The 12330-nt window shown below is 39.7% G+C and overlaps 1 protein-coding gene across 13 annotated transcripts in view; it reads left to right on the plus strand.

Moving 5' to 3' along the window:
• The window catches only part of KALRN (kalirin RhoGEF kinase), a 514381-nt gene that overhangs the window by 336474 nt on the left and 165577 nt on the right, over positions 1 to 12330 (plus strand). For 11 of the 13 annotated variants that reach the window (XM_069861465.1, XM_069861454.1, XM_069861453.1 and 8 more), the window contains 4 exons: positions 4075 to 4194; positions 7022 to 7240; positions 10551 to 10700; positions 11623 to 11737. The exons of 1 other annotated variant lie outside the window; for it this stretch is intronic. In XM_069861465.1, coding sequence (XP_069717566.1) covers positions 4075 to 4194; positions 7022 to 7240; positions 10551 to 10700; positions 11623 to 11737 — 604 coding nt within the window. The remainder of the gene's footprint in view (positions 1 to 4074; positions 4195 to 7021; positions 7241 to 10550; positions 10701 to 11622; positions 11738 to 12330) is intronic. One more of the 13 variants, XM_069861455.1, reaches the window with a different exon arrangement.

Genomic DNA, 12330 nt, shown 5'->3' on the forward strand with positions numbered 1-12330 from the left:
ACATTCCCAACCATTTAATGAAATTGGGAAATATATTGATTTTGGCTTGTAGTTCATCTCCAGTCTGGTCCAGATCTCCTTCACTTCCATTTTAGTGCATCTGAGAGGACAGATGATCTCATTACCAAATTGCTCCCACTTTTGTGAATCACTGTTACAAGACACCTACTGTAGATGTGGTTAAGTTCTGCTGATGTAGTAAAATTGGTCAAGGCGGCTATATATACATGTGTTTGCATTTTGATATAATGGCTCATGGAAATACTAAGTCCTTTAACTATCGCTATTGATTTGTGTCATCTGCTAGGGGTTTCTGGTTTATATCATATGCACTAAGGGTCTGAATGCCAACACAATGAAGTTTGGGGCCATTAAAGCAGAACAATTCTAAATAAGAAGTTCTGTGAACTGCTTTAGAATTAAAGTAGTATAGATAAGTGATTCACCAACTCTTAGTTATTAAAAAGTAACCCGCACAAGACTGTTTTCATGTCGTTCAGACCCCACTCTTTTCTGATGGAAACTACAGAGGTTGCGTTGCATAGATAAAAGTAATCGCAAACCAGACTGTTTAAAAAACAAACTCTAATGCTGTGCTTGTAGCTGTTTGACTTCCCTATACATTCCACCACCCCCTCTTGGTTTATCTTTGGATATTTTATTTCTTTTTTTTTGATAAGTGGTGAACTTGACCCAATTTACTTCCAGATAGCATCACAGTGTCCCACTACACTTGTTTTCCAGGTTGTTTTGAAGCGTATTTATTCTTTTTTATGTGCCTGTTGTCCATCCACTTTTGCTGTTTGGCATTAGATTTGCTTCCAGATGAATATGTCCAGAGGATGATGGGAAGTAGTCATTTGAAAGACACTAAATATATTTGCTTTTTTCCCTATCTAATGTCATGTGGCTTCTGCAAACCTGATGTAATTTTAAATATGACTAAAACTACCAGAATGTGTCCTTGCTGATGGTTGTGCCTACGGTAGTAAGAGCCTTCTGAAAAAAGCTGCAAAAGGCTTAGAGATGTAAAAGATTCACCTAAATTATTTTGCCTTTTAAACTTAAAAATCTTTTCCAACATAAGTTGTAAAGTATCATTAGTAAGGCCTTAAGTCTTTCTTAGAAACATCAAGGAAGGTATTCTGACTAAACTAAACCATTAGACAGAAACACTTCATGAGACGCAACTCTCATTTCTTGAGGGCTGCACAGGAGATATCTCACTTTTTTTTTTTTTTCCATGTAGCACGTGATTCTGGGCTCACTGAAGATTGCAGAGTCTCAGGGTATGAATTTTAGAAGAATTGGGTACTATTATTTAATTAGTCAAAGGTGGGAGTTGTTTCAGCACTATGGTGGCTGTTGTGTGGAGCAACCCATGCCTTGAAGCGTTCTCCAGTGGCAAGTGGCCATCAATGTGTTTCTGCTTCACTGTTAAAAAAAAGGCTTTTAAAGAAAGTCTTTGGAAACCTAACTCCAAAAATTATTTAATCACTGCTTCTCCAAAGTTGATAAAATATGTGATTAGTAGGAGATGTCTCTTTAAAGCCATCTTTTGCTGTTGGTCTCTCTGCACATTGCCAGGTAACAGTGAATCTCTTAAAATAAGAAATGATCAGAGAAGTGCTTTGGTGGTGCATTAGCAGCTTCTATACTTATTTTGATGAAAATATATTAATCACCATACGAGGAGGAGCCAATTTGAGAGCACATCTTGTAAACCAAATACAAGTGTCTAAATGCTCTCTTCCAAACATTTCAGAGTCTACTTCCAAACAAGTGCCACAGTGGAAGGCTCTGCTGATGGCTGGTTTTTGCACTTAGACTTAAGCAGTTTTGTGTACACAACTGAAATTGAAATTGTTACTATATGTAAATGACAGACACATGGAAGAAGAGGAGGGGGAAAAAAAAACAAGATAAAAAATATTAATATGGAAAAAAAAATGGTGCAATCCCATACAAGGCCCCGACATTTAAATGTTAGAGTTTGGAAAGTAGAAAGGGATAGTGATTTAAGTTCTTTCAAGCAAAATGTGCTGGTGGTTGAGTGCTTACTGGGCCTGGAAGGGGGAGTGCAGGAGCCTCACAGAGAACATCTGAACCCATGCTCCAGGGGGAGGAGAGAGGGCAGCAGCCTTGGTCAAGTAGAGTGCTGCAAGCATTGCTGACAAGATGCAGTCCAATAAAGCATGACTTGTACTGCTTTACCCTGAGTATTTTGGAGTCAGCAAGGCAGTTGTACAGAGGGATGCACAGGTATTGTTAACACTAGAGGAAACCTGGCTGCTTTCAGTTTTATGGTCCCTCTTCCTCCTTACTCAACCTTATTGCCTATTTGCTTTTCACTAACCAAGTTGCCAAGCCTGAGATTTTCAGGCATTTTTTTTTTCTACTGTTTGGAAACTTCAGATATTTTTATGAAATCTGCATTAAAACCTTTGCGGCATGTTTTGAAAATTTCAGCTCAATTGAAAGCTGTTCCTAAGAGGACTCTATCCTGCCTTGATTATACTGTTTTAAGAAATATAAGCTGCTGCATTTTTAGCACTCATACTCAGTGTTCTATACACTCAAAATGACCCAAGCCAGAATATGTCATTGTATACAAAATGTGTAACCATGACCTGCTCTATGATGTCCTCACTTCAAGTTTTTCCCCCATACAGGGATCCTTTGGTTTGCTTCAGCTTTTGATACCACGTAGCCAGTAATAATAGAGCTTTCTTGTGTGATGGATTATAGAAAATGCCAGCCAAAAGAATTGCCATATGATAACTTGATTTTTTTTTTTCCTTTAAATCTTTGTTGTATTTCCCACAGCTACAATAACACCTGCTGATGAAAGAGAGAAAGCTGACAAATGGGATGTTCCACACCCTTGTACTGAGCAGAATGTAATTTTGTACAAATTGGGGTCAGCTACATGTGTAGATGGCTTCCCTTTCTTTCTCCTAGGGAAAACTCATTTTCCTACCCTACAGGAACTGAATGGCTATAACTAGGGTGATACATGCTGTAGGGTTTAAAAACCAAAACAACAGAAAATACCTGTTTCTTTCAGACAGTTCAATGGATCACTCAGTGAAAATGATGGCAGAAAGGGGAAATTACTATGTAGAATATTGCAGCAGAGTCAATTTTGAAGCTTTAGAAATCATGAGCTAAATTTAGGGCAGTGATTGGGCATTTGGGATTTCCTGTGCATTTGTGAACTGAATTCAGCAACTTTCTTGCTTTATTGGAATAATTTGACACCCACATAGGTAGAAAATAGGGTTTGAGACAACACAGCAAAGAACACGCACATGTGTTCTGGCTGCTAATTTTCCAAACATTTGTTTAAAATAGCAGGAAAATTTGCTACTTGAATACTATATTTATACATTAATTATGTATATTTAGGATTTGATTCTGCAGTCATTGCAGCATTGGTTGCATGTCTACAAAGAGTCTGAGTGTCCTTGAAGTGAAGCCTCTTGGCTGAATATGAAATGCAAGACTTGAGATTTCTTCCTAGCTCTGCATGCAGTTGGAAAGTCCAGCTGCATCTTAACTCTGTGTCAGTTGAAACTAGTTGTGTCTTCTCCCTCTTCACTCCTAAGCTCTGACTTTTGTGTGGAAGATACACAGGCAATTGGAACAGAAAGGAGTTGCAGGATCTGTGATTCTAGCTGGAAACTTGAAAAAGAGAGGGATTTTTATATATCACTTTAAATTGCCCTAATTATGCTTTTTTTTTTAATTTTGCCCTGCAGTATTTGCATAGGGGAACATTCATTTCTGTGATCAAACCTTGGAAATAAAAACTCTCAGCTACCTGAATATCTATGTCAATACTTTGAGATTTTAATTCTTTGGCCAATAACTCTTTAATGAGGTCTTTGTTCTATGAAAATTTATGTCGTTAAATTGTTATCCTAGGATTTCTTCCTGCTCACTGCTTCAGCCTGGGACCACACCAAGCCAAGTACCTTTTCGTGAGTCAGTCCTGAAGCATTTTCTGATCAGTGACTACGGAAACCTTTGTACTGAAGCAACCTTTCCATAAGCACATCCTTTCTTTTACAGGTGCTTGGCTGGATCAGGAATGGTGAATCGATGCTGAATGCAAGCCTTGTCAATGCAAGCTCCCTCTCTGAAGCTGAGCAGCTCCAGCGGGAGCATGAGCAGTTTCAGTTGGCCATAGAGGTAAGACAAACAAGTTAACATTTTTCTCCTTCCCAGGTGAACATCATACAAAAGGATATCTCTTGGGCATCAATCATTGCTTGTTTGAAGGGAGGGAAGGAATCAAAATTTTAGAAAATCAGCTTATTATTAAACTCAAGATGCAGCCAGAGGTTAATAGTGAAATATATTATTTATCATCTGCACCTAGTTCTTTGGCTGTCAAATACTAGCCTTTCCTTTCATGAAAATAACACTAACACATCATTAATAATTTTTTGGTAAAAAAAGAGAAGATTAAAATTCACAAAGTGATCTGAACATGGAAAAATTCTGTGAAGTCAGTTTCTTTCCACGTCCACAATTTGCAGATCATTTCACAGCATTCATTTATGAATACCTTCTTTACCAGATAATGCTCTCTCATGAAATCTTTGTTACATTCAACTCTAGTTTTGTTGACAGCAAAAGAGGCATTTGTTCAAACACACATTCTCAAATAACTTTAGTTTGAAAAATGAGCAAGAGGGTCGACTTTTAAGAATTGCCTGCAAAAGTGAGCTTTTGCCCGTAAAGGTCCTTCAAAAACTAATTGTGAGCCAACTCATTTGCCTCCCTCATGGGGCCAGGACATGGCAGAAGGAACAGCACCTTGTCTGAGCTGCTTTCCTTTAGATAGGAAGGCACTGCAGGGCTATGGACTCCCTTGACTAGGGCATTACAAGACAGTTAGGCACAGTGCTTTTATATATCTTCATTATCTTTGGCACTGGAGCAGGCTGCCCAGGGATGTGTTTGAGTCACCTACCCTGGAGGTGTTTAAAAGACAGGTGGATGAGGTGTTCAGGGACACGTTTTAGTGATTGATGGGAATGGTTGGACTTGATGATCCAGCGGGTCATTTCCAACCTAGTGATTCTGTGGTTCTATGATCATTATAAACAAGCTCTACGTTCACAGGATATGTTTGTTCCAGTTGCAAGAATGAGGGGTTATTGCTTTCTCCTGTTCCTGCTTATCAAGGTGTATATGCTTCCCAGATTATGTTAATTGTTCTTTGACCTGTTACAAAAAGGTTACAAGTTGGAAAAAGCCTTTCTGTTGTTTATATATGCTTGAAATTAACCAAAACAAAAACAAATTTGAAATTATGAAAATAGTATTTTCATAATGGAGATTTGAAGAGATGCCCGACTTAGAAGGGGGAAAATGTCTTTGCCTTCCAGTAAACTTAAAATAAGTCAATATACATTATAGTGTTGCTAGTAAGTATAGAGTTTAAATCTCAGCTAATGACCTATTTTGGTCCAGGTCCACTCACACTAAGGAAGGAGCAGCTGTTGCAGCTCCTGAGGGAAGAGGAAGACGTTTCCTATCAATTCTGTATGAGCTGCTGGTACCAAGCTGTGCTGACCACACCTTGGCAGCCACCACCAGACAGCGTTTGGGGAACAAGACACCCACTGGCTGTGTTATCACAGCTTGTGGCCGTTGGGGCAGTGCTTGTATTTGGTGGTAAATGCAAATCACAGTGGGAGAAGAGGGTTATGCCACAGTAAGGGGAAAGTAAGTTTTCAAGGGCAGAAAACATGAGGTTAAATATTTAAAGTGTTTAAAGCTCAGTATGGGGAAGACATCAGCAAGGCGTACAGGGCAGACTGTTCTCTGAAGGAACTCTAGATGTGGAATTGATTTTCAGCTGAAATCCTTTAAAGTCTATTTAAAACAAGTATTACAACTCTAACATCAGTAAAGCAGCTGGATATTAAATTTAACCGGTTGTTCTTGAACATCTTCCTAAATGTTTCTGCCAAGCATTAATCCTTTTTTTGCTAATAGCTTTCTCTACATTGCATTATTCATCAGTGTATTACCAGATGATTTCAAGCTTCTTTCCAGGTTCAAGGATTAGATCATAAAAGTATCACATGAGAATTTGTCAGCAGCCGTTACAAATGGGATGCAGAACAGAGGAGTCTTTGGGAGATTTTAGGGCTTCTGTTCAGAAGATTAAAATCAGATACTGGACTGAACTGTACCTGAACGTGGTTACTTAGGAGGCTGTGAAGGGCCAGGGGCTATTTTCCTCTCAGCACGCCACAAAGGAAGCTAGAATTGATACTTGGTGACTCTGAGAGGCTCTGGTGTCAGCTGGAGAATGAGGCAGATAATTCAGTCCTGCATGTAAAGTGGCTACTGAGTAAATTGGGGAAGTGTAGAGAAAATGGCTTTATTTGCCCCAACTCTGCCCTGAAAGGTAGTACAGTACAGCTCCAATATGAGTGAACTGGCTTTCAGAAATATATCTTTTAGGGGCTGATATTTGTGATAGAGCTCATGCCATTTAGTAAGGCATCTTCATATCTACTAGGGTTGATGTTTCATGTCCTGCGGACAGGACATTACATGCCTGAGCAAACTGCCTGGCAAGAGTCAAATTAGGGTCATTAGGTCCACAGTTTGCCAACTTTTTAGTGTTTGGCTTTGTATCTGCGGATTATGTAGGATGCAGTGAGCACTGAGTACAAGCTGGCTGGGAACTCAATAGCTGCCTGATTTGGGGTTGTAAATTGGATCCACCAGGAACCTCACCCCAGGTTGTTGCCCTACGGGCAGCAGCTGCTCAGTGGACATAACCCATCTTAGCCAGTGCTTGCTTTTTATAATAATGTGTTGCAAATGTGTGTGAATAATTGAAACTAAAATGCTTTGCAGAAAGTAACTGTTAACTGAAGATAATTCTGAAAATGTTTCACTCTCTCACATCTCCATGCTCATGCCTCACTCCACCTTTCTACCATACATCTGGCGCATCTGTACAACCTCTCTTTCTTCACCTCATACACAGTCCCTCTTTCATGCCACTTCCTTACAGAAGACACACCAGAGTGCCCTGCAGGTCCAGCAGAAAGCTGAAGTGTTGCTACAGGCTGGGCACTATGATGCTGATGCTATCAGAGAATGTGCCGAAAAGGTAGCCCTGCACTGGCAGCAGCTGATGCTGAAGATGGAGGACAGGCTCAAACTTGTCAATGCCTCGGTGGCTTTCTACAAAACCTCTGAGCAGGTGAGCTGAACAATCTATCTGTGCTGTAGCATATTGCTACAACCTGGGATTTAGCTCCCGGTGCATAGTGCAAAGGTCTTGCTTCTCACAAAGATCTGCAGTGCAGTTTCTCCACTGTTCCAGAGTGCTGAACTGTAATTAATATCTGATCTGCTAATACCATTAAAGAGCAGGCTCGTTCTTCTCCCATTTCCTTGGGTGATCCCAAAAGTACGAGTGTGGCTTCAGTCACCCATGTTTTCCTTTTAAACTGCCCTTTTTCTTTTTACGTATGTTTGCGTGTCTTCATCCACAAATTAGTTACATTTAAAACTTTCTGTCACTTGAATAAGGCCAGTGTTGAGTCCTCGGGTGACTTCCAACAGGTAAGCACCAATGTGGGTGCCCTCCAATATGTAGAAGTGCTGATAGCTGTGGCTTTTCTAGTCTGATCCTGAGCGCAGAGGATCTTCTGCTGGCAAGGGTCCTCACAGCAGTGGGAAAATTAACTGAAAGGACATTTGCTTTCCTGGCGTAGCAGTGCTAACCCACATGTGGAAACCAAAGTTTTAACTAGTCAGAATTTGTTTCTCTGGCAAATATTGTAATAAAAAAAACCCAAAACAAAACACAGCAAAGGCAGCAGTTTGCAATTTTTTTAATCTTAAAGTTTTCAGTGAAGCAAAGTAACACTTGAAGGTTTTGGGTTTTTTTCCCTTTCCAATGGGAAGAATTTCAGAAATCCCACCATGCGTATTTGAAGCTCTCATATCAGAGTTAATATTGAGAAATATGTCTGCTTTTCCTTGAGAACTGCTTGCAATTAACTATTTATTACTTAGTGAGCAGTACTAGCCAATGTTAGTAGGTAAACACCACCATGCTGAAGAAAGAAAAAAAGTTGCCAAGTTATGAAGGGATTTCTCTTAAATCTATACACAACACAAATAATTACAGCAGTAACCTTATATGTTGACACAAATTTACTTCATTCCAGGTGTCCTTGAATTGCAAAACACATTCCAGTTGGCTGCTGGTATGGTGGGATTATTCATCCCTTGCGCAAACAGGTGCCGTTTTTACTGTAGTCAGTGAGAATTAGTGCCATAGTGTGGATACCTGAATAGCCTTCCTGATGTTATCTACTGAAGCAAATCAGTTTGTGTTAGCATGGATATTGCAGGAACCTGTGGTTTTATACAAAAGGTGGCAATGACTTCCATTAAATTTTTGATTGTTTTTATTGCACAGTTAGTTCCTCGATAAAAGAAGCAGACATGGGAAGTTTTTTAGCACAACTAAACATATCATTATGGAAAGAGATTATTTTTTCCTTAACATTGAGGCTGTAGATAATCCTTGGGGCACTTTTTGGTGTCATTTTTAAGATTGTTTATGATTAATTCATTCCTTATAATGAACGTCTTTCACTGTGAAGAGTTTCAGACAGATTTACAGTCCCTGATGCATTCAAGATTGAAATGAATTACTGCTGGTAGAGGACTGTGAGAAAGTAAAACCATTAAGGGATTTATTAGTGCTTTAGATAGTCAAATGTGCTGGCCAAAATATTCATAGCCAGTCATTTATCATTTCAGTCTCTCTTGCTGTTTCCAAGTCCTAGACAAGCATACTGCAGTGCCCACAGGTTCATTCATTATTTGTGTCTATTCAGCAAATGTGTACGGCAAAGATCATTCAGTCTTTGAATGCTCATAAACTCACTGTTACAAATCTGAAGTCTATCTTCTCGTGTGCTGTACAACTGATCTGTGGCCCAAACGGTCTGCTCCTTGACAGCATGGCAATGGATTGAGTAATTTACTGGATCTTGAATTATCTGAATATCTAGAAAAAGCAATTAAAAGGGTGGAGGGACTGTCATAATCAGCCAAACTTTTTCATGCCTGTCTTTCCCAAGCATACTATGTTCTTGATGCAACTGGTGGAGCCCTGGCCTATCAAATAGCCCAGTTTGTCTCTGACTTCATTGACAGCCCTTTTATATTAATTTCTCTTATCATCTTAACACAGAGATGATATTTGTATTTGCACATTTTCTTTCTGAAAGGACGGGGGCCCCAGGCAGTCCATCCACTTTTATTTTTAAGTCACCTGTATCCAGTATAGTACTAAAGCTTTCATGAACTGAAAACTAAAATGAAAATGCTTTTCTGTGCCTGAATAACATGAGGCACTGGCTTTCTGATAAATATTTGAGGGGGAATGCTGATTTGCATCCAAGGAAGGAGATGATTTCGGGTTGTCAAATACATTATGTCCTTGAACGGCCTGGCAGCAGGGTAAGTGGATCAGTTCATGTCAGTTCACCAGTTTTAAAACTGAGATTAATGTGCTCATGAATGGAGTTATGTGAAAATGGCCAGTGATAGTGGGGAGGATTGTTGGGTGAAGCTGGAGTTTCTTCCAGTCTGTGCTTGGGCTTGTACAGTCCTCTGAATTATAATAGTGTTCATATGGAAGTTGCAGGTATGAATGAGAAAAGGGACGCGGTTATAGAATTAGCTGGACCCCCAGCAATAACTGACTAGGTCTTGAGTAATCTCAGCAGTGGAGTGTGTAGGGAGAGCCCTCTGGGAGAGAAGAAGAAAGTTCAAGTGGTCCTGAAAACTTTTGCAGTTTTTCAGTGACTGAGTCATTCTCAGAATCTGCAATCTGCACATAGTTTCCAGAATGTGTTGGTTTTATTTACCTCATTCTCATTTTTCTAGCAAAGCAGATGATGCTTGTGTAAGACTTGTAGAGTGGAACACCTGCATCCACCTAGGTTGTGACACTGATTTAATGTCTATTGGTTTCCATCAGTCTTTACAAAAGCTGTATAGGGAGCAACTAACATGCAGCTGAAGAGAATTAGTTTCAGCTCCATACTTTCTTTTTTTTCAGGTAAGTATTTAAGCATGTGTTTTTCTTTAACTATGTGCTAAGTTCCTTGAGTTTAGTGGGATTTAAACACATCTAAGGCACCGTTTCAGAAAAGGGATTGTTTCCTGAGTGATCCACTGGGGCCAGTGCTGACCCCTGCCTTGATTCAACCTCTTAGCTTCCCTCTGATTGTTCTTCAGAAGAGAAGAAGGATTTATCACCCTTACACCAGATGAATTGCATCCCATACTTTAGAGATCCCTATGTGTAAGAACTGCTAGATCATTCTGTCCAGGGCTTGTTTCATATCCACTTACCCTCCATACCACGGTCCATAGTCCAAAACATTTAGATTTCAAGTATTTGTGGTCACAACCTTTACTGATATGTTCCTCCTGATTATGATTGCAGATAACCAAATTGTTGTGCTATGGGCATGTTTCAGGTGTGTAGCGTATTAGAGAGCTTGGAACAAGAATACAGACGGGATGAAGACTGGTGTGGAGGTCGAGATAAGCTTGGACCAGCAGCGGAGATAGACCACGTCATCCCTCTGATCAGCAAACATCTGGAACAGAAGGAGGCTTTTCTCAAGGTCTCATTTGAGTTTTCTAATAAATCAGGAAATCTCCCCATTAAGTATTTGATTTACAGCAGTGTTGATGAGATGCAATTCCAGTTCAGCTGCTGGCTGACTGTATAAGCCCTAGGCCAGTTTCATTCTATTATGGTAAGGGTATCATAGCATTATCATAGATGCAAATCTCAGAGAGGTGTCTTCAGGACTAATTAGTTGGTATTTACATTGTATTTGGAGGATGTTAGTTGTGCCAGTTCAAAGTTCAAATTCTCGAAATTGCATGTGATGAGCATTATAAATGACAGATACGATGCAGCATTTTGGTATTGTCTTATACAAACCATCCAGCATTTCAAATTTCATCTACCAAGCCAATAATTGAAGAACTACTAACAACTGAAGCAGTTGTGTCTCTGCAGGGCAGCACCAGGATCAAGATAGATTTCCTCCTGCATTCCAGGTGCTGCTTTGTAAGAACTGTGGAGCTGACAGGCTGACAAGTCAACTGGCAGCCAGCCTCCCACCTTCCACTAAAAGTGATGTACAACATGAAATTACACTTGCTGGCTAGGCTTAAGAAAATATACCTCTAGATTGTACGTTTTTTGAAAAAATGAGTCCTTTTCTTAAGAGATGGATCAGCTTTGTTTAGATTGAAAATGTATGATGCACTGGCTCCACTGGCTCTTTACAACCAGCTGTTTTATTATTGTAATTAATTTGCCCTAACATATAAAATCAGCCACTATATTCAAAATTACTCATATGTTGTAATATATTTATGAGTCTATTTATTAGCTCCGTTTATTGACTCTTAGCTGAAGCTCTCATGTTCCTATATGAAAGAGACCTTCTCCCTGAAAAATAGACAGAAAACTCTCTTGAGTCCCCTTTGCTTATCTTTACTGATTCTTTTGGTGGGGGCTGTTTTTCTTAGGCCTGTACGCTAGCACGAAGGAACGCTGAGGTATTTCTCAAGTACATCCACAGGAACAATGTCAGCATGCCTGGAGTAGCAAGCCATACAAGGGGACCTGAGCAGCAAGTGAAAGGTTAGTGCATTGGTGCAATGACAGCATTGAAGGTTTTGTTTGCTCCCCTCTCTGCTGTGTGGTCATCGTAAAGTTTGTGAACATGCTGAGAAGGCACCTTCAGTTTTGCCACCTGCTGTCACTAAACAATTGAGGAATGGAAAAAAATGAGCCCCCAAGCTTGCTTGGTTTTATGATGTATCTACTATTATTTTGTCCCTGGAAGCCTGTTTGATGTCCTACTACATCAAACACTCACCAGCAAAAGTAGCTGCCTGTTGTTAACTTTCCTGTGGTCAAAAGAGCAGTGTTTGCAATCAGACAATATATCTGAGATCTTCAAAATGTTTCAACTCCTCTGTTTAATTAAACAGTTGTTAATATCTGCCTAGCAATGCTTCAAGGTGCTGATAAGAAGGAGGGAAAATTATTCTGCAGAACCAAACCATTTTTTGTAATTATTATTTGCTTTCTTACAAGCTGCAGAAAGATACAGTTTAAAAGCAATGCAGACATATGGGGGGGACGGGAACTTTGGTTATTCACAGAAGATGAAAATGGTGCTACTTAAGATATTCTTTTCCTTCCTTTCTTTCAATACCAGTTCTTCAATG

The sequence above is a fragment of the Phaenicophaeus curvirostris genome, chromosome 7 (assembly GCF_032191515.1).
Source record: "Phaenicophaeus curvirostris isolate KB17595 chromosome 7, BPBGC_Pcur_1.0, whole genome shotgun sequence".
In the NCBI taxonomy this organism is placed as follows: Eukaryota; Metazoa; Chordata; class Aves; order Cuculiformes; family Cuculidae; genus Phaenicophaeus; species Phaenicophaeus curvirostris.